This window comes from Ammodytes marinus (genome assembly GCF_949987685.1).
Source record: "Ammodytes marinus genome assembly, chromosome: 16".
Lineage (NCBI taxonomy): Eukaryota > Metazoa > Chordata > Actinopteri > Uranoscopiformes > Ammodytidae > Ammodytes > Ammodytes marinus.
In genome coordinates, this window is record NC_137220.1 from 8,327,719 (window position 1) to 8,354,092 (window position 26,374).

The 26,374-nt window shown below is 43.0% G+C and overlaps 3 protein-coding genes across 4 annotated transcripts; 2 read left to right on the forward strand and 1 right to left on the reverse strand.

The window, feature by feature from the left end:
* Positions 1-545: 545 nt before the first annotated feature.
* Positions 546-6,457, forward strand: engase (endo-beta-N-acetylglucosaminidase; the record flags this gene model as incomplete). Of its 2 annotated transcripts, none has more annotated exons than XM_080043200.1 (14): positions 546-652; positions 1,090-1,169; positions 1,264-1,465; positions 2,078-2,226; positions 2,897-3,051; positions 3,542-3,690; positions 3,867-4,038; positions 4,136-4,242; positions 4,376-4,487; positions 4,643-4,824; positions 5,204-5,349; positions 5,459-5,558; positions 5,637-5,751; positions 5,942-6,457. In XM_080043200.1, 14 exons carry the CDS (start codon positions 546-548, stop codon positions 6,335-6,337), a joined length of 2,172 nt encoding a protein of 723 aa, XP_079899326.1. In that variant the 3' UTR covers positions 6,338-6,457. The 2 variants fall into 2 exon arrangements, with proteins under 2 accessions (XP_079899326.1, XP_079899327.1); XM_080043201.1 differs by having other exon boundaries at positions 5,689-5,751; positions 5,942-6,181.
* A 6,662-nt stretch (positions 6,458-13,119) lies between these two features.
* scpep1 (serine carboxypeptidase 1) lies at positions 13,120-20,566 on the reverse strand. Its single transcript, XM_080044774.1, has 13 exons — positions 20,442-20,566; positions 20,079-20,218; positions 19,016-19,105; positions 18,695-18,850; positions 18,104-18,178; positions 17,108-17,180; positions 16,806-16,843; positions 16,542-16,670; positions 16,246-16,330; positions 15,962-16,075; positions 15,719-15,856; positions 15,110-15,273; positions 13,120-14,503 (listed from the first exon to the last, which is right to left on the reverse strand). Exons 1-13 carry the CDS (start codon positions 20,506-20,508, stop codon positions 14,441-14,443), a joined length of 1,332 nt encoding a protein of 443 aa, XP_079900900.1. The 5' UTR covers positions 20,509-20,566; the 3' UTR covers positions 13,120-14,440.
* Positions 20,567-21,435: 869 nt separating this feature from the next.
* On the forward strand, positions 21,436-26,039 carry LOC307263368 (retinol dehydrogenase 8; the record flags this gene model as incomplete). Its single annotated transcript, XM_080044516.1, has 8 exons — positions 21,436-21,559; positions 22,077-22,124; positions 23,163-23,301; positions 23,412-23,573; positions 24,124-24,303; positions 24,406-24,499; positions 25,048-25,231; positions 25,830-26,039. The coding sequence occupies exons 3-8, from the start codon at positions 23,205-23,207 to the stop codon at positions 26,037-26,039; spliced, it is 927 nt and encodes a 308-aa protein (XP_079900642.1). The 5' UTR covers positions 21,436-21,559; positions 22,077-22,124; positions 23,163-23,204.
* Positions 26,040-26,374: the final 335 nt, after the last annotated feature.

The following is a 26,374-nucleotide window of genomic DNA, read 5'->3' on the forward strand; positions in this document are numbered from 1 at the left end:
CCTTTTGTTGTTGCTCCCTGGGTTTGCTGCCAGGGGTCATTCTCCTCCTATTGAAAGAGTCTGATCCTGCACAACAACAAGAGGTGGGTTCCTTTGTCCTGTTGGCCCGAGCCCACCCCTTTCATGGACCATTATCTGCACTGACTGCATAACAATAAACAATATTTAAACATTGTCGCTTCAATAAAGTTTAAATGACTCTTTGTAGGCTATATTCATGTGTTGTTGCAGTTAGGCTATGTAACACTGTGAAAACTCAACGTCAGTGTGGATTCTTTCAAATAAACACAAATGAAGCCTAAGTTTTAAAGTCAGTATTTAAGTAGGCCAAATGTATTTTGTTTAAAGTAAACACTTATCTTAGGCCTATATGAAAAATGTAAATGCATGCTACTTCAGTTATACAGTATTTGTCATTTAATTTCGTTGAACTAATGCTTTTATTCTGAAGGGGTACGGGCTTTCGCTGTCGTTCAGTGGGGAGACGTTTCCTGGTTCATGTGTGTTCCTTAGTGGTAGCTATTATATCCGCTGAATTCAATGAAATGGCCTTGAGTGCGGAGGGAAACAAGCTCCACTTGCGAAGGAAACGAGAGGACGGAGTGGACAACGACCATGTCGAATTGAAGAGGGACAAACCCGAAGACCACCGGTAGCTTACTGTGCTGAGGAGAGAGAGATTGCATCTCACTTTACCAGCTGTCATTTATTTTCCCAAAGTCTTACTTCTTGCTTTACACTAGCATGCTTATTCAGAGGTTTGACAGGACTTACCTAGCCCAAGTCAGTAGCAGCTAGTGAGGTAACTTACTGTTAACTTAAAAAATGTTTAGACCACTACCATCATGTTATTCAGGCCTATAGGCTACATTTGTCAATAGAAAGTTGCCACTCATCATTTTGCTTTCAAAGGAGTTACTGCATGATTTGTTTATGATAAACATTCATGCACCATATATAAAGGGTATTGTTTAGGGATTGGTACCAGAAACTGAGTGATAATGACAGGTTAATGCACATTTCACGTTCAGGGTGTAAACTTCTTGCGCTCCCTGGAAGTCTCACTGAGCCCCGTTCTGCTTTCCACAGGCTGGAGTCTTGTTTGGATCAACCCATGGGTTCAGAGGGTATCCATGAGGTGGTCCAGTACACGCCCTCAGGGCTGTCAGGTGAGGTGACTTCATCAGCAGTGGTCCATCCATCCCCTGTCAGACCCAGTATGTGCTGTGTGTTCTTCACGTCTTCATGTCCTCTCCCTGGCAGCCAAGCATTACGATGGAGACACCACTGAACCAATCTGTGGAGGCCTTCGCACTATGGAGGAGCTGCTGCTGTGGAAACGAAGTGAGGCCAACCCCTTTAATGTGGCAGCAGTCCCTCTGGCAGCCAGGGAGCCTCCTCTGGACAGCTGTCCACAGCGGACCTTGGTGTCTCATGACATGATGGGTGGCTACCTAGATGACAGGTAGGCCTTTATAGATGCATATTTACTCAGTCAAAACTGCTGCATGTGTGTTTTCTGGTACATTGAACTTCCAATACATACATTTCTCTGCACCCCAACACAAATGACCTTTCAGCTAAACTCTCAACACAGAAACCCAACATGGTTGACAGTGAGCTCAGAGAATATATCAGGGTTTGGGATTACCTCCCCTCACACATAAAACAGTCAGACACCATTACAACCTTCAAGTCACAACTCAAAACTCACCTCTTCAAACTCGCACACAAAGTATAACTGGTCACTGTCTTGTTTGTTTGTTGGTTTTGTTTTGTTGTTTTTTTCCCCCACAATGTCTTGTTTTTAATGATTTTATGATGATTTTCTTTTATGCTTTGTAAGGTGACCTTGGGTGTCCTGAGAGGCGCCAATAAATTAAATGTATTATTACTATGGATGAGTATGTTTTTGTCTGCTGCAGCCCAATGTGTGGTTTAGGCTTTTATTTGCTCGTCGGGGTTTGTCTTTGTCTCAATAATTTTTCATGGAGACGAGCGTCTTTCTGCCACTTTGTGAATCATATTCCTGTAGTGTGATTTTTTTTTACCAATGGTCCCTTCTTGTGCTGTCCAGGTTTGTCCAGGGGACAGACTCAGAGGCACCCTATGCCTTCTACCACTGGCAGCACATTGATATTTTCAACTACTTCACACACAACCTGGTGACCATTCCGCCTGCTGTGTGGACCAACGCTGCACACAAACACGGAGTCCTCGTCCTGGGTGAGCGAAAAAGGGCATACGTAATCCTGGAGTGGCACATTTTAGATATTGGGTGTTTAGCAAGACACTGCATGTGATTAGGGTAAAAGTTTTAATTTATAGAGATATCATCAGGAAACTTTGCCAGTTGATTACTTACATTAAAACAATAATTTTTTGTATAACAATTTTATCACATGTGTGAAGAAATATGCAAATTAGCCAAATTTAATAACATGTACATCTGCAACTAAAATATTGATGTTGGATAAAGCCGGGGTTCAAATATTTTGGAAACAGTCGTTTTTTAATCTTATAAATCAATGAATAAAAAGATATCCTTCTGTAATAACATTTGGAATAGTGTTACAATAATTATGGAAAGTTCAGTTGATGTACGTACTTTAGAACTTTTTGATTCAGAGTATTGAAAACCAATGTTGAGAGGTCATGGCTGTTAAAGGTGGTTATATAGAAGAAATATGCAGACGCAAACAGACAAGGCTTAGTAAAATAAACACCTTACATTTTAGACCTTTTATTTATAGAAGTATGATAGACATTTTATGGAAGCAAAATAGCTAAAAATCACAAAATGTATCAGTGCTTGAAAGACTTTGTCTTAGAATCTGATGGCACAACAAAGTCAGTTCTGTCTTAATAATCGGGCCTCATTGTTGTGCTTTTCTAGGGACGTTCATCACAGAGTGGACGGATGGAGCCGCCATGTGCGAAGCCTTCCTGAAAGACGAGGAGTCCTACCGGGCGGTGGCTGATAAACTGGTGCAGATCAGCCACTGTTACGGCTTTGATGGCTGGCTCATAAACATAGAGAACCCCCTCACTGTGAGTAGGACATTTATACCGTACACTCACATGCTTATAAGTGTGTCATTCACAATCCACTTAGTCCTGACTTAGTAATTTGTATTTTTATTTACATTATTACCATTTTGACGTAATACTTTATATTTCTATCTTTTAAAAGTCTAAGCAATTCACAATGAGTTACTTTGGTTTGTAACCCAAAGTCTGCCATATATTCCCATCAGCCTCAGGTGTACTCTGTGTTTTGATGATGATAATCAAATGTTAGCATGCTAACGTGCTAAACTAGGAGGGTGAAATATTCTGCAGGATTTAGAAAAAATATCTTATTGCGTTTATTGTGACTTATATTGCAATTGGGATATGATTTAGGATATTACAGGTAATGATCACTTTTGCATTATTATGTCATTTTCATTTGAAAAAAAAACACATTAAATAGTTATGACTGTAACTATTTAACAACTAATAACTATCTCTTCCTGTGTGTGCTGCCCTCTGCTGACAGGAGGCTGCGGTGAAGAACACGCCCTTGTTCCTGCGCTATCTGAGCGACCAGATGCACGAGCGAGTGTCTGGCAGCCAGGTCCTGTGGTACGACAGTGTGACCCAAAATGGACGGCTAGACTGGCAGAATGAACTCAACCAGTCCAACAGGTGCATGCTTGGAAAAAGTCTTCAGTTAGTAACAAGTCTAAACCATAGATAGTATATAAAAGGTCTAAACAAGACCCCTGGCCTAAACCAAGCAGTCAGTCATTAGTACTTGTCTGTTTAGAGCCTGGAGATTACGACCCCAACCACCACTTTATCTCAATCTATCTCCACCACAGGATCTTTCTGGATGCCTGCGATGGCTTCTTCACCAACTACAACTGGACAGAGCAGAGCCTGGAGTGGATGGTGGGATACAGCGGGCTCCAGGGCCGCCAGGCAGACGTTTACATCGGGGTGGACGTGTTCGCTCGAGGCAAGGTGGTGGGAGGAATGTTCGAAACCAATAAGGTACACATTCCCTTTGAACCTGCCTGTGTCTGTTCATTAGGAGCCGTTAGTCAACCCACTGATAGGATTGCACCTATGTCTTTTGCTTTGTCTACAGGCGCTGGAAATCATCCGAAAGCACAAGTTCTCTGTAGCCATCTTTGCTCCGGGCTGGGTGTATGAGACGCAGGAAGACAAGACGCAATTCCGCATAAATCAGGACAAGTGAGATCAACTCTAGTATATACTAAACACTGATGTCAACACACACATGAAGCATTCATCAGAAGAAGACATCGTCAGTGTGTTTGAATTGAGGAGGGGGATATTTAACCAGATGCCCTGTCCCTGTCTGCAGGTTCTGGGCTCTTCTCTCAGACTACCTGTACATCCATGGTCCAGTTTCATCTCTACCCTTCATCTCCTCCTTCTGCCAGGGCTTTGGACAGGCTATCTACTGCAGAGGACAGGTACAGGAGGGGACAGGCCTGAGTTCACTTGAATTAAAGAAAAACAGACAGTAAAGTTAGTTAGATGCTAGATGAATGAGGTTTGGTGTGAGTGTGTGTCAGTGCTTGATGCAGTCTTGTTGTGTGTGTGTGTGTGTGTGTGTGTGTGTGCACAGCGTGAGGCAGAGGGGAGCTGGTTCAACCTGAGTGCCCAGGACATGCAGCCCCACTACTGCAGCAGGCAGCTGGAGGGAGGGGGCTGGCTGAGGAGCAGAGGCTGTCCACAGGACGCCTGGGACGGAGGCTGCTCACTGCTGCTGGAGGGACGCATCCCGCACCACCAACCAGTCTGTGCTAAGTCAGTGCGTGTGTGTGTGTGTGTGTGTGTGTGTGTGTGTGTGTGTGTGTGTGTGTGTCTGTGTGCGTGCGTGCGTGCGTGTCCCTCTTTCTGTCAACAACAACAGTGAAACAGTAACTTTTCAGGTAGCTTTCTCACTACAAACAGTGTTCCACGTATCCAATTTTCCTGTTTGGAAAGTTTGTTTATTCAGTTATGAGAATAAAATGTACAAAATGTACACTTCTCTGACACACCCAAAGTTACATAGTGCACCTTCAATACTAAAACAATTGTTAATAGATAAAAAGAAAAAGCAATAAAAAAAGAATAATAGTTATATCATAATAATCTAGAATTGAGCATGATGGTGTGTCTGTGTGTGCTGTGTCCCTGTCAGGATCCTGTCCCTCCATGTGCCCCTGGCGCCCAGGACTCTGCTGACCCTCATCTATAAGCCCTCTGCAGGGATCAGTGTTCACCCAGAGCTCCACACTACAGACACCAGGCTGGGCACACCACACACAGACAGCCAGGAGGACAAATGTGAGTTTCTCAAAATGATCCTTACCCCAATATCTTTTGGAGGGTTGCTGCAGGGGACTGGAGACTATCCCAGCTATGGTGATTATAATAAGCACATATCTCTCTACAGATAGCAGTGTGTCCCCTGTGCTCCTGGATGAGGGCCACCAGTTGGTGAAGCAGTTCTCTCAGTTGTTTGGCTCCTTGAGAGCAGAGGGCTGGACTGTGAGGTAAGGCTGGACCAGCTCCAGGAAGTAGTGGGTGGGTCTCATCATGACACCATGTGTAACCATGTGAGTGTTGTGCAGGTGTTCTCTGCTGGAGCTGCGTGGCTGTGCTCTGACAGAAGTCTGTCTGAAGGTGCAGAGGGACGGAGGAGAGGCTGAGGACACTCCCTTCAGCTGCAGAGTGGGACAACTCATGGTGAGAGCATCCTGTTCTGTGTCTACACTCTAGTGATCAGTCTCACAGATAACTTGTGTTCACAAAAAACATCAGCAAATCAGCAGCAAATACCCCTGTGTTTTTTAAATTAAATTTAGCCTTTCTTATCTGTTTTTTTAAAAACTAAATCTCTCTACCTCCCTCCATTTCCCCCCTCCCTCTCTGTAAGCTCTTGGATGTATCCAGTCTGCAGGCCCCCCCTGCCGTGGTCCAGGGCTTGTGTATCTATGATGTGGTGTGGCTGCGTGGAGCCGGTGCCTCCGACGCTGTCTGCCTGCAGCTGAACGCCACACTGCGCTGGGACTTCCCCCTGGAGCAGGCGCGTTACTTCAGGGTGTGGTGGCGTAGGCTGAGGGGCCCTGACCCCCGTGTGCCCCCCGGTAGGCTGGTTCTACTGGCCCGGGCCTACTCTAACCTCTACAGAGTGACTGAGCTGGCTGTGCCCGAGCCTCCAGGCCTACTGGAGCTGGTGGTGGAGCCAGTCGTCAGGAAAGGCTTCCCCGTCCCAGAGAGCCACTGGGGGAGAAGAAGCCTCAGCTATACAGTGGACTCTGCTGCACAATGACTCAGGGTCATCCCAATGTTCTAAGGGCTCAATGATCCCACTAGGTTCATATTGCACCAAATAGGATGTTCCTGAAATTGGCGATTAGGTTCAGGCATCACAGCTGGGTGGTTAGGGTAAGGGGACTGTAAAGCCTAACAACCGGCTCTACATTAGCCCTGGTTGGTGCGGTGTGGGAGAACTCTTGTCGTACGCGTGATGTGGTGCTCATAATAAATGTCTAATACATATTTCTGGTTTGAGTGCTGTGACCCATTTATTTCATCACTTGGTCCAGAGCAAACATAAGGCGACACGCTGCCACGGTACAAACGGTTTGCTTTTCCCCAAAACACACACACCTGGCCGTGCCCGGTGATTAGTTATATGCCTTTAGTTGAGCCCAAAGCTCCACCCAGTGGTAACACACAAAACTACATATCACAAAATAAAACAAACAAAAGAGTGACATAATGGCTCCAACACACCGGCCCCTAATTGTCTATGGCAGGATGGCATAAACAATTTCAACATATATTTACATAATTGGAGCCAATAAACCATATGAAATAAACTAATAAATCAAAAACACCTCTTTAAGAGGTTACCAAGGTTATTTGCAATTTATGTTGCAGCCTCTTGCAGAAGACAAAGCTTTGTCACTGGTCTGTCCATTACGCTGGTCTTGGTTTGTACTTGTGCAGAACGCACCAGTCCTTTCCTGTCTGGATATGTCAGTAGAACTCTTCCAAGCAACCAGGAACTGCGTGGGGCTGTTGCATCTCCTGTTCCATTGTGTTGCCATTGATTTCAGCATCCTCTTGCATCAGTTCTTTTCTTTTACGGCTCATCTCCTGTAGAGCCCTCCTGATTTTCATCATCCACGCAACTGACCTCTTCAACCTTCTCCAGTCAGAAAAGTAGGTTAATAGTTGTTTAGTAGCATTTGGTCCATCCTCGACAACCACTGCATTAGCTGTGAGCTCCACTTTGACCTCCGGGTCATCAACCGCAATACTGGAATCCAAGATGCTTACTGGCCAGGTATCTTGGGATTTCCAAAGGAATTCGGGCCCTTCGATCCATCTTCGGTTTGCCAAAAAATGATCTATCATTAACCCCCTTGAGGCTTCGTCGGCAGGGTTCTGGGTGGTATTGATGTACCTCCACTGAGAGACATCGGTTGTTCTGTGGATGGTAGAGATCCTGTTCGCCACAAAGGTTTGAAATCTTCTGTCCTCGTTTCTGATATACTTCAAAACTGAAGTACTATCCGTCCAGAAACATGATTTGTTAAGTGGAAGCTGTAGTTCCATTCTAAGCATTGTATCCACCCGAACAGCCAGAACAGCAGCAGTGAGTTCCAAACGAGGAATAGTCACATGCTTTAGTGGTGCCACTCTGGCTTTGCCTAGCATGAAAGAGACATGGACACGGTTGTTGCTGTTCTGCATCCGGAGATATGTCACAGTACCATATCCGCTTTCACTGGCATCTGAAAAATGGTGCAGTTGGCCCTGGGTGAGTTGTCCAAAATCTGATGGCTTCAGGCATCGCTCTACCTTGAATGCAGTCACTCTTTCCAGGTCTTGTACCCATTTAATCCACTGCTGTTTGAGAGCTGAGGGAATTTGATCATCCCACCCATTGCTCCTCCTACACAGATCCTGTAGGATTAGTTTAGCTGGAAGTGTGAGTGGTGCAAGAAATCCTAGAGGATCATAGACTGAGCTGACCACCGATAGGATCCCACGTCTTGTATAGGGTTGTTCCTTGAGTGCCATCTTGAACTTGAAAGTGTCGGTTTCGACACACCAATGAAGACCAAGGGCTCTCTCCACTGGCAACTGGTCTCTGTCCAAATTCAACTCGTGTAGAATCTTTGCTCTCTGCTTCTCTGGAATGGAAAGCAATACACCACGACTGTTGCTAATCCATTTTGTCAAATGGAAGCCTCCTTTTTGACAAACAGCTGTCAAGTCTCGAACCATTTCCACAGCCTCTTCCTCAGACGGCAAGCTTTTTAGACAGTCGTCCATGTAAAAGTTCCGATTGATTGTGCCAAGTACTCCAGCAGGGAAACTGTTCTGGTTATCCTCTGCAGTCTTTCGTAGAGCATAACAAGCACAGCTGGGAGATGACACTGCCCCAAAAAGATGCACAGTCATCCTATATTCCACAAGTTCCTGATTTAAATCACCTTCAGGCCACCACAAGAAACGCAGGAAATCTCGATTATCTTTGGCTACCTGGACTTGATGGAACATGGACTGAACGTCAGCCATCACTGCCACAGGTTCTTGTCTGAAATGCGTTAGAACTCCTAACAAAGAACTGGTAAGATAAGGACCCTGTAGAAGTTGACTGTTGAGAGAATTTCCTCTGAACTCGGCTCCACAGTCAAACACAACATGGAGATTTCCTTTCTTGGGATGATATACTCCGTGGTGTGGAATGTACCACATCTTTCCATCAGACCGTTCCAATTGATCTTCAGGCACACGTTCAGCATACCCCTGCTTGATGACCTCACTGAGACAAGTGGAGTATTCCTGGTGGTATTTTTCGTTTTTCTCAAACCTCCTCTTCAATCCAAGAATGCGCTGCTTGGCCACACAGTGATTGTTTGGCAGAGAAACCCCTTTGTTCTTAAAGGGAAGTTTCATGCTATAATGTCCATCTTGAAGCTTTACTGAATCTTTCATGATTTCCATGAACATGACATCGTCTCTCGACATCTCCTCCTTGTCTCCTGCTGTTTGTTCATTAAAATCATGGTTGTATTGATTATTCAGTAACACCTCCAGCCCTTCTATGGAGATCCTGTTAACGGAGGCAGCAGGGTGGCCACTATCGCACTGCTCCTCAGTGCATCCTTGAAGGGGGCCATTGATAACCCATCCCAATAGGGTCCTTATAGCGTGGGGTCCATTTCCATGGCTGTTTACTACTTCCCAGGGTTCCAGCATTTTGGAGGCATTGGTGCCTATCAACAACTCTACTTCCGCTTGGATGCGAGGAACACCAACACCATCCAAGTATGGCCAGTTAGCCAGTTCTTCTTCTTTGATGATGTTACCTGTGCTTACAGGCATCCTCTTCTGAGTATAGACTTCTGGTAGGTCATAGAACCGTTTTCCAGTGAGGGAGGAAACCTCCAAACCTGTCAACCTGTAACTGGAAACTGATGTTCTTGAGCCCATGGTTTGTAGACTTATTTGAGCTTTTCTACCATCCATGTTCAGCTTCCTCATCAGGTTTTCTGAACAAAATGTGGCTGTACTGCCTGGATCAAGGAAGGCATAGGTTTGGATGACTGCGTCTCCTTTGCTGGACTTAACCTGAACCGGTAGGATGGATAGAATCCCATCAGTTTTTCCGGCCCCTGCATGCCCACATGTTTGCAAAGAGACCACTGCGTTGCTCACCGATGTTTCCTTGGGCTGCATATCGTCTACGTTGCTTGCTCTCACCCTTTGACTGATGTGAAGGACGCTGGGATGGGTTTGGCTGCACACCTTGCAAGTCAAGCGCTTCTCGCAATCCCTGCTAATATGCCCAGCGCAGAGGCAGCCAAAGCAAACTCTTTTTTCCATTAAAAAGTTTATTTTGTCCCTGTGTGTCTTCTCCTCCAATCGCGGACACTGCTCCAGTGCGTGACCTTGAGAGCAAAACATGCAAACGCTGGTGTTCATTGCAGATGTGCTTATTTGCCGTTGAACCTGGTTGGGCTTTCTGGACTGTTCAGAAGAAAGGGTTTCAAAAGTAGCAACAGTGGTTGCGAAACTGTTTCCTTTAAATCTTGGTTTTGACTGTGATGTTCGAGTCACCTCTCTGTTTCCTGTAGTGAGTTCTGTATTCTGAATGTCCCCAAAGATTGGGTCCGACACTATTTTCACTTGATATTCGATGAATGTGACAATATCCATGAATTGTGCCCTGCGCTTGAGGTTTTCCAAAATGCCACATGCAGAGACTCTCCACCTTTCCTTTAGCCTGTATGGAAGCTTTAGAATCACTGCTCTCATATTTGCTGGCATATCAAGTTCTCTCATGTACTGCAAATCCTCCATTGCATTGCCACATTCCCGCAAAAATAGTGCATATGATTGAAGAGATTTGACGTCCTCAGGTTTTACAACTGGCCAGCTGAGGACTTTCTCCATGTATGCTGCAGTGATCTTGTGTTCGTTGCCAAAGTGTTCTTCTAGCAGATGCCTTGCCATAGTATAGCCTCTGTCTGGAGCCATATACTGACAGCTACGAACTAGCTCTTTTGGATGACCTCTGGTGTACTTGTCCAAAAAATACAAACAATCCCCTCTGTTGCTGGCATTTCTCTCCACACAGTTTTCAAAGGCTCTGATAAATGATGTATACTGCAGAGGATCCCCGTCAAAAAATGGGATCTCTCTTGGTGGTAACAATTGTTGTTTTATAAGCAATGTTGATATTTCATTTTGCTTTTGCAGTAAAGTACAGAGCGCTGACGTTTCATGAGTTCTTTGAAATAGGTCAGACTGAAGTCCATGTGGATTGGTTGGTTGTTGCACATTAGGGTCCAAAAGAGGTTTGCTTAATGGTTTTCCATTGTTTGCCGTTTCATTATGAATATCCTGGCTGTCCTGTGTTGCATACCAATATGCATTGTGTTGCTGTAATGGTTGTTGCTGTGGATGCAGGAATGGTTGTGGCATAGGTGGTGGTTGTTGCGAGTCCACAAGGGTAGGGAAGTATTCTTGAGCTTTTGGATTCAGAGTGGTCTCCTTTAACCTTGTTCCTTTTGCAAAATAAGATTCCATTGCATTGGATCGTGTGCTTGAGCGAGCTTGGTGGCTGTAAGTCGACAGTACTGCTAATTTAGCAGCAGAAGCAGCCATCTCTGTGTTAATTTCCAGCCTTTCCTTTCTCCTCCTTAGCTCCTCTGCTTTCTCCTCCAGAGCCTTGGATGCGAGGAACATTTGCTCTTCCAAAGCGTGTTTGTCATTTAATGCTGCGGCACGAGTTTCAAGTGCAGCTCTATCTGCCTCGGCCCGAATGCGTGCTGATGTAGTAGAGGATACATTGCTTTTCGAGCTTGCATGACTTTGCCGGCTTGGTTGTTTTTTAGAAACGTTTGTTTGAACGTTGGATATGCTGTCATCGGGATTCACCTCATTCCCATAATCCTCATTAGCCTCAGATTTGGGAATGTCTGCTTTTGCCAACCACCTGTCCATTGTTTCCATAAATTCATTTACACCCAGCAACTTTGCTTTGAACCATATTTCATGTTTTTCCTTTTCTGCAGGGGGTAACAGTTTTAACAGAGATGTATGTGCTTCCTTTGCCTCATTGCACAGAGTTGTGTATTTTACATAATAACACTTGACCTCTTTTTCGTAATCTCTGTCACACATTAACCCCTGAATTGTTGTTTTGAGATTAGATGCTTTGTTTAGTTTTGACTTTCTGGTTTTTTGCAGTGTTTCCAGTTTATCCAGAAATGCCTTTTGTGTTAGTTTGACTGCACGTTTAATGACAGATGGAATGTCACCGCTGGCCACGCCCCCACTGGGCTGCGTGTCAGCAGTGGTGAACTCATCACCATCGTTACCCTCATTTTGCACATTTGTTTCAGCATCCATAGTCAATCAATCACCATCAAAAACACTTTGAATACACCTTTAAACACAGAAAGACCAACCACAGATTTGTTGAATACCAGTTCGAACCAATGCATTGGATTTTCAGTCAAATGTGTGCACACAATATCTAAATGGCCATGTTGGTATTGCTACACATACCCCTCCGGTCCGGTGGATTGACGCTGTCGCGGTGGTAGTCCGTGGTTACGGCTCGGTACGTAGTCCTTGCTACTCGGCCAGTAGAAGCTGTTTTATAATCCCAAACGATCCAATTGACTGAAAAGAAATCCCGCGATGGTGTCCGCGCTGGCGAAATCCAACGACGGCTTCCTCGATCAGCTGTTTAATGGCGATCCTGGCGAGTTCATTTAGCACGTTTGTACTTTAATGTAAAGCCTAACAACCGGCTCTACATTAGCCCTGGTTGGTGCGGTGTGGGAGAACTCTTGTCGTACGCGTGATGTGGTGCTCATAATAAATGTCTAATACATATTTCTGGTTTGAGTGCTGTGACCCATTTATTTCATCACTTGGTCCAGAGCAAACATAAGGCGACACGCTGCCACGGTACAAACGGTTTGCTTTTCCCCAAAACACACACACCTGGCCGTGCCCGGTGATTAGTTATATGCCTTTAGTTGAGCCCAAAGCTCCACCCAGTGGTAACACACAAAACTACATATCACAAAATAAAACAAACAAAAGAGTGACATAATGGCTCCAACAGGGACAGAGAGAGGTTAGAATAGGTGTGAGGCCGACAGACACACACAGGCTGTATCTCATTTAAGGGGCCGCAGCCTATGAAGGCTGCATTTGAAGACCAATTGCGTCATAGCGGCGCGCAAAGGCTTGTCCCATTTGGAGGCTCCTTCATATGCGGCCGAGAAATGCAGCCTTCGTTTCACGGTTTTGAAGGGTCCAACAGATGTATCCTTCGCGCCCCAACATATCCCAAGATTCATTGCGTTTTTTTCAGACATGGCATAAAATAAAATAAAAAATAACAAAACAGCAACGTGTTGCTCCATCTTCTTAACTTTTATCTTCCTTTCTTTTTTTCTTGTCTTGTACTTTTATTTCTTTTCGTCTGGTAGGCAACTTCTTTTTCTTTTTTCCTCCGTTGACAAGGCTGTTTCCGTTGGCAGCAATCAGGGTTGCTAGGCAGCACAGGTAACGGCTTTTTACGCAAACCGGAAATGCTCGTAAACGGAGACCTGCGGAGACAGTCTCATTTAACAACGCTTGTTCGGCCTTCAAAGGCTATGGCCTTCATAGACCGCGTCCTTAGAAGGATGCGGCCCCTTAAATGAGATACAGCCACATACTACCCTGACATATTACATCCCATTGAGCCGGAGAACATTGAGCCCTGAGAACATTGATACGCTCCCCACTGACTGATGCATACCTGCTGCTCAATCTCCCCAAGTTGAAGCACTTCAATTGCCTACCATTTGTTTTTGGCATAGTCTTAAATGACTGGACTATTAACTTTTTCTACTGGCTATGTTTTATATCTCACTAACTAAATGTTAATCTAGGGGAAGAATGAAAAGTGAACTTGAAGCTGGTCATCTGCTTATATTAAACCGACCTGGCCTTCTTGCTTGTTTAAGACGAATAAGAATATCTCAACTCAGTGTCCATTTAGTGATTCTTGAGCTTTCGGCAATGTAGTTTAATCAGCACTGTAGCAGCTACTATTATTCAACAGATCAATGAACAGATTTGACTGGGCAAACTCCATCCGTGGCTGAAGAACCATGTGATATGGTTAAAAGTTCCAGACAACTAGTTCCTCGATAGTCAAAGTCTTGGGAATGATCCCTTTTAAAAATTGTATAATCAAGAGTTATCGGCGAAGATTGATTCCACTGTTCACTTGAAGCTACAGCACTATGTGTAGGTTAAACAAGCTGAAAGGGTCTAACATAGTTTGATTTCCAATCAATGCTTGTACCAGAATACCTTTGCATTCTCTCTCCATTTTGCATCATATCCACTGACAGACCAAAGAATAAGAGGTGCTAGTTAGGGAGAGATATATCAACTTCCTTTTTTAACTAATAGGTAATGTGCTATATTTAATCCTTTGTTTTCTTCCATTCCAAATAAATCTTGATATATTACTTTGTCCCAGTCGTGAAATTGGATGTTTGGAATTTGGACTGGCAATGACATGAACAGGTACAGCAATCTAGGTAAATTGACTTGTATCTAACCCTAACCCTCTTATTGTTGACCACTTACTAAGATCCCCTCTACAGTTACAAACACGCAATATAAAAGAATACCGACAAGCATGTACCAGGAATATTTTTATAAAAAAAGAAAACAAAGTCTTTATTGTTGTTTTGGCTGAACGTTGCACATATATATTGCTGTGATCGAAGGCTACTGAGATTCTTGATTTGGTTTAGCAGGAAGAAAAAAGGTCATGTGATCGTTGTGATTGTCAACAGCCATTCCAGCTGGCCATAGCAGTGTGTGCTGATCAGTTCTGCTGGGTGATCATCTCCAGCATCTGCAGGGCCATAGCTCCCTGATCTGAGGGAATCTGGGAATAGACAGTAGTGTCAGTCACTTTGCATCACAGACATACAGTGGAAGTCTGGGATATGCCCAGGCAGTGGGCTAACATCCCCTTCACCCCACCACCTTTAGTACCATGCTACACTGCCCCATAAAAGGTTTAATCTCCTTATTTAAAAAAAAAAAATTGTGCTTGCTGGCCTTTAAAGGTCGGTGATTTTAGGGAATGCTTGAGCCTCATACACTACTCACAAAAAGTAATGGGTATTCGCCTTTCGGGAGAAATTTCAGAATGCACCTAACTATAACTATTACAGGTGAACTTAAATTTGACCTTCTCTTAACTTTTGAATCCACATTTCCAACTGTAGAGTGTCACAGAGTGTCATTAGCAGGTTGTAACAGTGAGACTGGAAGACCCACAGAAAGCCTGAAGTGTTGATGCTCAAGGACACATGACAAGTTATTGAAACAGATACGCTTGTTGTTGTGATATACCCACCACTGTTAACTTTTTGTTTCAATAAATTGTTTGAGATGAAGGTATCATTATTTCATGCCTCTACTTAAATGCTGTACTTTCATGATATAATATCACTGTAGTATTTTCCACAAACTCCGTCTGTCTCACCATGTGACCGGCCTTGAGGATCCAATAGAAAGAGAAGTTCTTGTAAGTCTTGTAGAAGGCTCCGGTGGCGCCCGGGGAGCTGGGGTCATCCAGGGCAGTCCACCTCAGGTTGTTAAATCCAGGCAGACCCTTCCACTGCAGCTTCTTCACCCACAGCTCCTGACCTGTTTAAGAGGAACCAGTAGAAATACATTTTGTTACAGCTTTTCTCCACAGGAATTCAATGTAAGGGATAATGTATAGCGAATGGGTTATCTCTTGAGAAATAAAAAAATTGAAGGTAAAGCTCTTGTTCACCTTAAAAAGGTCTTTATTTCTGTAGATGACCTGTTCGCTATACATTATCCCACGTATTACATGGTTACTAACTAAATAGACCTATTAAATTGAAGCAACATGTCGTTTTAACAGCCCAAAACAAGCCAATACGCGTTCGGAACTTACTCAATAGCAACGGTAGCTATGTCAATCTGCGGCCAAACTAGAAGATTTTAACAGTGAAAACAACTTGTTTCCCTAGCAACGCCTAAGACCTTGTCTAATAACTGGAATATAGCCATTGCAAACCCACAAGGATCTTATGTGATGAAAACCAAGGTATTTATTTACCCATGGTGTCCACTATGAGATCCAGCTGGCCGTTGTAGACGGTGACGTTGACTCCGGCGGTCAGCAGCTGGTCCACTATATCTACCACTGGCCTCATGAAGTCTCCTGCCATGGAGCTGAACACTTCCTCTGCCTGGCCTGGACACACAGCAGAGACAAGGGGAGGGAGAAACGCATTGGAACAATCTAGGATTTATCAAAGGATTAGGAAATAATAGTTTCAAGGAGGGTGAGATGCATTACCTCCCCAGGTGACATTCTGGGGAATGATGCCCAGCTTCTTCCTGATTGGTCCGTTCATCAGCTGGCTAAGTGATTGGCTGTGCAGGGGACGAATATGGCGCCGCGTCTGGAGAGCTTGTGGAGCAGGGAACGTTGGTTCAAAAAAAAAAAAAAAAAAAGAAGGTCAGAGTGGAGTGTTAAAATGTACATCATGGAGTATGTATGGAACACATCACTATAAACCCAATGAACTGGGATTTTTAAAATGGCAGAGTGGATGAGATCAAAAGGACCCAGCGTCTTACAGATGAAGTCTTCTCCTGCTGAGGACGTGTGCTTCTCGTCCTCCTGCACGGTGAGGATGTTGTAGAAGTTGACTCCGTTGGTGTTCTGAACCAAGAAAAACCAAAAGCAGACTACATGAAACCACACCATGCCTGCACGCACAGCGGGTTGTTATGACAGAAAACGGCAAGAAAAATCAGTCGTCCGATAGCTGCCCTAGTTGAGCGATAACCACCTAACCTGTGTATCTAAAATGTAATGGAATGTCTCAATGTTTCCCTGTATGTGGAAAATAAAGTGTGGAGAGATGACCCACCTGCTCCACCACGGTCTCAGCCACAGACCAGAGCTCAGTGGCCTTTTCAAACTGCTCCTGTTCCACTGCCTGCTTCACTGCCTCTGCTGCACTGCTCACCTCAGACAGGCCGTAGTCATCCAGCAGGGACTACACACACACACACACACACACACACACACACACACACACACACACACACACACACAGGTCAGGAGGAAAACTCAACAGACCGGCAACAGCTTTAAGAGATTTTTTTTTTTACCTCACTGGTTTGTTACTTACAGTTGTGTAGAGGTACGGTCCCCAGGTCATGACAGAGTCTGTGAATGAAGCAGAAGGCTTACAGTGAATATTTCTAATCTAGTTGAGGTTATAATGGCATGTTTGACCTTTCAAAATGTCACAGTACATTTTACAGACACATCTGGTGTTCACAAAAGTGTATAGCATCTACTCCATATCCTCCCAAAATCCCCCAATAGGCAATACAAGACCCACAGCCTGAACTTGTTTCTATCAAAATTGTATCATGAGTGTGAAGACTGTTGCAGAGGTGTTGCTATGGGTATATAAGACTGACTAACCCAGTGGAGAAATCCACGAGTCTCCAAGAGCCACACCAGCAAAGTTGCATTTCACCGTCCCATGTGCAATGGCCTGGACAAAGGACAGACAAAGTAAACACATTGTAGATTAGAGCATGTGTTATCTCAACGAGCAACTGTCTATACAGATGTAAATATATGCTCTTTCAGCATCTGCAAACTACAAACACAATGATTAATTTCACTGGACAAACGTGAGTCGACTTTTATTTTGAAGTACGCCTAACAGGAAGGTAGCCGCTCACAAAGCCCCTTCACTATCAGCATATCTTCTGTTTTCACAAGTTCAATCCAGTGAAATAAGAGGACAGAAAGCTTGTAATTTACAATACTTGTAACCCCAAGCTTACACCAACCGCTTTATGAACATTAATGGCATTACTTTTCGGTTACAGTAAGGTTTTATGCATCGAATTGTACCGGAAGAGCTATCTACTAGGCTGTGTCACCGCTGACTATTGGCTTGGCATGGCTGCTACACTGCTACTACAGCGATTTCGTCCCGTTTCCTCTGAAAACATGTGTACGAGTGAAGATGTCAGATAAATTGTGTCTGAACAGGGTTTTTTTTTTTTTTTTTAAACCAAAAAAGGGAAAACTGTCACGTTTTCACTGTGTAAAGTGCCCCTTAATCCTAGTCCCCTCTGTTTCAAATGTCAGGATGCATCTGCATTATGAACTGTACATGTGCTTTTCCTATGTGCACCCACTTTCCAATGATTGTTATTTCACTGCCCTCTTTTGTTCATATAACAAATCAAAAATAAAGTATAAAAAATAATATTCTTAACAGAAATTAAAAATGTGTAAACATTAAGTGCAAATCCAATATAAAATCAAACTACTAAAAATTAGAACAAACAAATAGCTTCACAATGTGCATTTGTTTAAATAATGACTTTTTTCCTCTCCATGAATTTCTTATGAGTTCCACATTTTTAAAGAGCAGTAATGTTTTACTCTCAGCAAACTAACCTTCGTCAGATCCAAAGAGATGGCAGCGGCCATCTTGCCTCCATATGACTCAGAGAAGATGTAGAAGGGGATGCTCTGAGGGAATGGAATAAAAACAAGTTATTGCAGCAGTTTAATGTACACAGTAAGGATTGTTACTGTCTTTGTTGTGATTGTTTTTTAATAATGACCTGCAGTCAAGCCACTCTTCAGAGGACTAAGATTTAAGAATGTTACTTTGTTGACACAGAGAACACATTCACACAAAAACACTGTATTGTTCCCTTTTCTTTTTTGGGCCATGCTGTACCACATCCCCTTTGGAGAGCAAGGTTTGCTATTTCTCTAGAGCTACTGACTCACTGTTTGTCTGATATTCATTTCTTTATTTATTCCAACAATAATTTGAAGAAAATTTCACATCAAGGACTATACTTGAGTGGATATAGAACTGCATAATATATCAAAAGTTGTATTGGGAATCCAGATTAAAGTTCAATCAAAATTTGCTTTCCACTCTTGAGATGCCTGCAAACCCAATACGATAAACCAGAGCCAATGTGTTCTTCTGTAGAATATAGTAGCAGGCTTTAATGTAGCAAAGTGTTATACCTGGAACTCGGGTCTCGCTGCAAAGAAGTGTTGGAGCAGCACCAGCATGTCGGAGGCCACCGTAGCCACATTTGTAGCGTAGCCGTCTGGCCGCTCTGCGTAGCTAAAGCCAGTGCCCACAGGGTTGTCTACGAATAACACACTGGCTGACTGGACCTGAAACAACACATACACACAATAGATCAGATAGCGTGTTAACATTCATGTAATACAGACTTTTTTGCAACACTGCTTCAAATATCAAAAGAGAATATGGTGTGCTTTAAAAAGGACTTCAATAATGTTTTCCTATGCGAACTGGACCAATGCAATGAGCTTTACCCAGCTGGTCTTTCTGGGCTCCTGGTCTTTGGTCAAAGGTCCGATCTCCTCAAAGTTCCCAAAGCCACTCCCTGACCCCCCTGGTCCACCCTAAAGAAGAAGAAACACAAACTCAGAAAGCATCACCTCATCAGTTCTTCTTCTGCAGTTGAAAATAGAACAAACACGGTTGTTACTCATTCAGTCACACCGCCACCCACTAGTGTCTTTTTTAAAACATATCTGGTGACCTAAAGCACGTGCCTGCCAGTTGTCCCCTCGATTCTTTAAAAACACATTCTATGGATATTCCAGTGTTTCATCGTATTGACTTCAAACGCTATGGGAGTGATTGCAAGCCATGCCATAGTATTTCTGACTCTTCATACAATTGAAGCGGCATTTACATTTTTTTTCAATGATATGACAATGAGCTTTCAGGGACTAATGGGGCTTTCCAGAAAACTAGGAAGTCGGATTTTTTGTCCGACTCTGTACTAGGAAATCTGGACAATTATTAACATCTCATCCGACTGAAACGCAGCATTAGAACCTGCTTCAGTCAGCATTGTGGCATCACACTTCCATAAAACCTGGGTGAACTTGTGACAAACAGCCAGAGATATGACAGGGACTGTTATAAGTGGCACAAAAAAAATAAAATACGTCTCCCTATTGTTTACCTTTGAACCATATTTTGCCAGAACCCCTGCCAAGTAAGTACGCCTTAATACCTATGCATTTTGCAAAACAGTCTTTGGTTTGAAATTGTAATGTCCAGTGATGATGGACACATCAGAAGAGTTAGGGTTACAAAGTGTTTCCATGACTCATAACATGACCCTTGATCTTTCAGTCTTTCAGTTTTAATTATTGGCTTTACTGCAAAGAATTGATAGCATACAGTTCAGTGTGCAAATCTATATTCACTATGCACCTGGGGCAACCAAACTGGACACCAACACACAGTCATGACAACAAGCGACCATACTGGATGCTTTGGACATGAACAGCATTGGTGTGGACCCTTTGAGCAGTCAGTAGTAAAAACCAGTGGACCAGAGCCCAGGTCGAGTTCTCCTACCTGTAGCCACATAACCAGAGGCCGCTCCGAGTAGTGTGCCGTCGGGCTGTCTGCGTAGTACAGCCACCAGAACATATGGGCCCCGTCTCTCACCTCCACATAGCTCCAGGCTTCTTTACCAGCCGAGGGACTGGGGAGCCCTGCATGGGATGAAGTTACGGACCGGTGTTAGCCTACTACTTTACGATCAATTCTTCTGTAGTATTAAACCACGCATAAGTTATCAAATTGGACAGCATACTTTCGTTTTACAGTCAATTGAGTCGAGGCATGAGACAACATAACCAGTGTGACATTAAGTTGGCTACAGTAGCCTAGGCCAACAAAACATTACATTTTTTAAAAAGGAATCCATGAGCATACCTTTAACGGTGATAATGGCGAGTAAAAACAACAAAGTGACTGCTTCTCCTGCAGTTCCCCGGGCCATTGCTCAAACGTGTGTGAAAGGAAGGCTCCGCTCTGTACGACTTTATCCTATCGCTCCATGAAGTCACATGACCGCTGGGTCAGCTGACTGGCTTTGTTTTCTTTTTTTTACTTCCCTGTTCAGCTGTTTGTGGAACTTTAGTAATTTTTTTCACATTGTGAAAATCTAGGAATAAAGCTCTGGGTATCGTCGGAGGTCCGTGTATATTTTGGTCACTCGATTTCTGTTTCAGAAAAGGATATTGAACATAGCCTATGAAAATATGTTTGCCTATTTTAAAATACAAAAAGGTAAATTTAAATACAACGTGTTTTTTCCTTTATCTAAACCAAACTGAAATGAAAAACAGCTCGTTTATTCATTTTCTGCGAGAGGAAGTTGCCATTTAGCCTACAAAGTAAGACGCTGAAACGAAAATCGAATGACCAAAATATAGGCTACACGGACCGCTCTACTGCCATCTTGTGGTCACAGTAATGAACGGCAAAATATAAAATTCATCAAGTTAGAGTCAATGCTAATGGAATAGAACTCCGGTAAAAACAAAAGTAAGTGACATAATGTAAACGAAATGAAGCTGAAGCTGTGTAGTAAGTTACATGGAGCATATACTGATCATGGTAATTAGTAACTTCAGACTTTCAATGGTGTAGGGTAGGCCATTAATGTTAACTTTCTAATGTAGGCTAGGCTACTTTTTTAATAAACATAATCAGTAAGCTCACTTGGTATGAATAAATGTGTGCAACTCATTGACCTATAACTAGCCTATAATTATTCTAAAAAAACAATACTAGGCTATGTGATTTAGGCTCATTTTCAGTGGCGACATTGTCAAATAGGCTACAGAACTACAACTCCCACATACAATGGGTCAGTCTATGTGACCCTGTTAGGTAATCGCTGGGGTTTATGTAGCCGGACCGATGTGACTTGTCCCTCCTCGCTGTGTTGCTGTAACGTAACTTTATCGAGCCGCTGCTTCTGGCTATTAGGGCAGTTTTTTATTTCCCACATCTGCGGCTGTGGAGGAGCGCTGCTCGTTATACAGGTCAGTAGACAACAACATCACCTATAACAGTTACGTCCGAGTTTGGACTTTATTATGGTTAACTCGTCCTGTAGGGATTATTGGCTGCGCATAGTGACGTATTGTAGGCTATATCGAATTAGTGATTATATCATTTTTAGGCTATGCGTTATTTGAATGATGCGCAATTTTTGGAGATTATTTAGGACATTATAGCTAGAAGTATTACTTTACCACCTTTTTAGGGAATTATATGGAATATTCGGAGGAATAGCCTATATTTTAATTTCACTTTATATATTTTACAGCTTCGGATTCTACTAATATATACATTCTGATGCATTGTTATACACTTGATTTAACTTGCAAATAATGGAAATACAAATTTTCATTTGAATGCAGCTGAATATTTTTAATTGAAATGTAGTCATTACTGAATGCTTTGCTGTGTTGTTGCACTTATTTTAGGTAATATACAAGAGTTTACAATATGTCTCCTCTGTGCCTCCCCACATCCACTCTTCAAAACCATTAATAGCAACTGACTGTTGATGAAGGCCTGCTCCTCTGCTGAAAGAGACAAGAAGTGGGTGAGACACGGGCATATTAATCAAATTCAATAAGATTGGATTGGATCTAAAAATCTTAGATATTTTTTTTTCTTTTGCTCATATCAAAATAAGAAAATAAAATTCAATACATGAACATATAATCTAAACATCTTTGATACCAAAGATACGTACTAATGATTTATAAACAATAATAAACGTCATACTTTTATATAACGGCCATTCCTGTATAATGAATACTTTTACATTTGATTTTGGTGATGAACAAATGTATATGCAGGACTTTTAGTTGTATTTTAAGCAGATACGTCCTACACCAGTGTTAATTGCCGGAGACTGCAACTGCAAACAGAATATATATAGTATATATATTTTTTTGTTATCATTACATAAAGTACATACTCATTATCATTATACATGTACTGTACATTTTTTCTAGTGTGAATGAAAGTTCTCATCGGACAACGTATTGAATTTACTGTTGTACACAGCTTAACATTCCAGGATACATAATCAGATTAGAGCCAATATGATCTTTGAACACAGCAAACACAGCCTCACAGGGCCAGCTTTGTGGTTTGTATGAAAAGTATTATTCAGAGCAAAAAGTCAACTCTCTGATTGCTAAAACAACTTAATTTGTCGTAGTCTACATATTCTATGGTGTGGTGGTAATTGACCAAATGTGATTATTAAACCTGATATTTGCAGAGGAAGTGTAATATGCAATGGAGATTATATTGGAAACCTCACACGTGGATTTGATATGAACTCACAGGGGGAGCAAAATATTTTCGGGGGACTGACTACTTTACACCTGCGTGTTTACTAATGCCTGTTGCCCTGTTATCCAATGCAGCTGCAAGAGTTAGATATTGAATCTTGGGACTATTTTAGATCATTCTCAATCATCATTCTCTCTTAAAAAAAAGATTTCAAAGCATAATATGAAAATGAATGCTCATATATACATGCTTACATATACTGTTGATGATGTAGGATGATGAAGACGATGATATACTAATGTCCTTTAATTGAACTTCCCTTCATCACAGCCTGTTTGACTGAACGGGATTGAGGTCAGAGGTCAAGTAGCCATGGGAACCAAAAGGGTGTTGATAACTGGCTGTTCCTCTGGCATCGGCTTGGCTGTGGCTGCACGGCTGGCCAAAGATGAGCTCAGACGCTTTAAAGGTCAACCACCGAATCTCCTTATCAAGAAAATAAATAGTAGTAAAGTAGAAGCTAGAGATAAATGCAGCTACTGACAATCCGTGTATTATTTTTTCTTTTTTCTGAGGCAGTGGTTGCAACAATGAGGGATCTTGGGAAACGGGGTCCCTTGGAGAAAGCGGCGGGTGCCTCCTTAAACAAAACCCTGGAAATCAAACAGTTGGATGCCTGTTGTGAAGCCTCCATCAGAGAGTGTGTCGACAGCCTGCCAGACAGACGGGTGGATGTTCTAGGTGTGTCTCCTCTCCTCTCTCTCATTCACATTCTCATTGACACTTTTTAAAGGCGCTCCGAGGAACTTTCAGTTTGGGTCAATTCTAACGGGCCCTTTGGACAAAAGCCCGCTTTTGTTCCTGGGTGAGCGTACCCGTGACAAAGGCATTCCGAAAAACTATATAAAAATAGAATTAATTGCACTGATGGTCTCGTTTGCTGTTAAATGTCATTTAAGGGGGCGCCCTTAGCTCAGTTGGTAGGGCGTCCCCCCCCGGGCCGGGCCCAGCAGCAGACCCGGGTTGCGGGTTCGGTTCCCGCCCGCGTTCGTTCTCTGCAGGTCACTCCCCTCTCTGCCCCATTTAACCTCTGTCTCTCTGCACTGTCAATGAAGCATAAAGGTGCCAAAGAATATATATTAAAAAAAAAAAAAAATTTATGATCATCAGAGGAAAAATTTGACTGTTTCAGAAATATTAAAAATTTCCTCGAAGCACCTTCAAGCAAATTTTACGATTCTCTCCACATAACAACGGTACAATGACACAGGGTATCTTCTGCTGTTTATAGTGAACAACGCTGGTGTTGGCATGATCGGGCCGCTGGAGTGCCAAAGTATAGATGCCATGAAGGAGCTCTTCGACACCAACTTCTTTGGCCTTGTACGGCTGGTGAAAGAGCTGCTGCCTGACATGAAGCGCAGGCAGAGCGGCCATATTGTGGTGATGAGCAGCGTCATGGGAATACAGGGTGCGTTTGATTTTTGTGCCAGTGAAATTAGGCTAACAAATTTAAAGAGAGGATCAGAGGTTTGCTAACAGGTTTCTTTATGTTTTCCACACACACACATAGGGCTTCTGTTCAATGACGTCTACTCTGCCTCCAAATTCGCTGTGGAAGGATTTTGCGAGAGTCTGGCAGTGCAAGCAATGAAGTTTAACATCAAGTGAATACATGTCCTGAAACATAAATAGACTTTAAAGGAGAAGTAAGTGATATTTTCTTTTGTTAAAATACGCGTTAAATCGCTCTAGATTCTTACAGCAATCACTTAAACAGTACGCACAGTTCATAACACAGGTATCCCAGTCATTCAGCTTTGCAGTAAATGCCAGATACAAGTTCGAGAATCCCCCCGTTTTTATCCAATCAGGAGACAGAGCGCTATAAAGAGGCGGGTCTCTTTGTCCTTGAACGATGATTCGCTGCTCTCCATCTCTCCATCACTATCTGACAAAGAAGGCTGCGAGTTCATGTGGTGGTGACGTAGGGATGACGGAGGGGACTGCTAACTGCAGTCACTGACAGGAAGTTAGCTAAAAGGACCATATCACTTACTTCTCCTTTAACAACTGAATGCATCCACTCAACAGCTAAGACTTTAGCTGTGGGGTAGCTGGGTCAGTAAGTCCACCAACATAAGATTTAGTTTAAACTCGTCGACTGTAATGGAACAGTGGTCCAACATGTTTGTTTTTATATCTTTGTCACAAGGACGACTCTAGTGGAACCTGGCCCTGTGGTAACAGAGTTTGAAAGGAAAGTTTACGAGGAGGCTGAGGAGATGGACCTATCAGGGGCAGACGAGGAGACTGCCAAAATCTTCCGTGAAATCTACCTGCCGTACTCTAAAAAGGTCTTTGCCTCACTAGGCCAGACACCAGAGGAAGTGGCAGAGGTAAGTGGTGACTATATATAGTGTTTCTATTGAGTTTAAAGGTGCAGTGTGTAGAATTTATTGACACAAGTATGTTTTAATTAGTATTTAATCGCTTGAAAAAAAAGTTTTTTCTTTTATTTCCTTATGAGTCTTTTATATCTACATAAGAGCGGGGCTTGCCACCATGGAGGCTGCCATTTTGCATTGCCATGATTCTACAGTAGCACAGATTGGACAAACTTAACGGCCATATGCATTTTATAAAGTGGGTGTCCTAGGGAAATGCATCTGTTGGAAGACCAAGAAGAAGTATATAAATAACTAAATACATCTTCACCACTTGATATTGTCGAAAGACTTTAGGCCCTGGTGGATGGTGCCATCTTTAGTAACTAGCTTCTTGTCCTTAAAGGCCATTGTAGCTTCTGCTATTATTGGTGGGATTACCCATGAGTTGCATTCTAGAACTTTTACCACTAGATGGTGCTAAATATTCAGATATTACACACTGCACCTTTAAAAGTAGACTATAAGTCATTGATTTTGCCAGTGAAAATGCATTATGAGGACTTCCCCTCCCGTAATTACATATTTATGTTTTTTTTTTACTATCCAGCAAACCCTTAAAGTGATCTTAGCCAAGGAGCCTCCTCTGCGCCACCAGACCAACCGCCTGTACATGCCCATGACAGCCCTGAAACATGCCGATCCGACGGGTAGGCTGCCCCTGGACACCTTCTATAAGATGATCTTCAAACATGATGCTGTGTTCAATGCTACTCTGGGGGTGCTGAACATGCTAAAGAGGAGGGGAGGGAAGAAATAAAAGATTTCAACGTCAAGTTACATACTGTAGACTGTAAATGTTAATGGCGCTAAGAGGAACTTTTAAATATTTCTGAAAGAGTCTCATTTTTTCTCTGATGATCATGATTGACATGTAACAGCAATTGAGACCATCAGTGCAAATAATGCTATTTTTATATAGTTTTTCTTAATGCTTTTGTCATGGGTTATCTCACCCAGGAACAACAGCTGGTGTAGTAAAAACACTAACACTTTTGTCCAAAGGGGGGGGGGGGGGGGGGGTGCATGGAGTAACACAAACTGAAGTTCCTCGGAGCACCTTTAAGGAGAATGTGATTGAATGTTGTGGCGACT

Excerpts from the sequence above, each read along its gene's own strand:
- scpep1 (XM_080044774.1), bottom strand. The coding sequence starts at position 20,508 with ATGGCCCGGGGAACTGCAGGAGAAGCAGTCACTTTGTTGTTTTTACTC. Across the intron at positions 18,851-19,015 it reads AGCCCAGAAAGACCAGCTGG|GTCCAGTCAGCCAGTGTGTT; the intron begins GTAAAGCTCATT and ends GTGTTGTTTCAG. Across the intron at positions 16,844-17,107 it reads CTCGTGGATTTCTCCACTGG|ACTCTGTCATGACCTGGGGA; the intron begins GTTAGTCAGTCT and ends CTTCATTCACAG.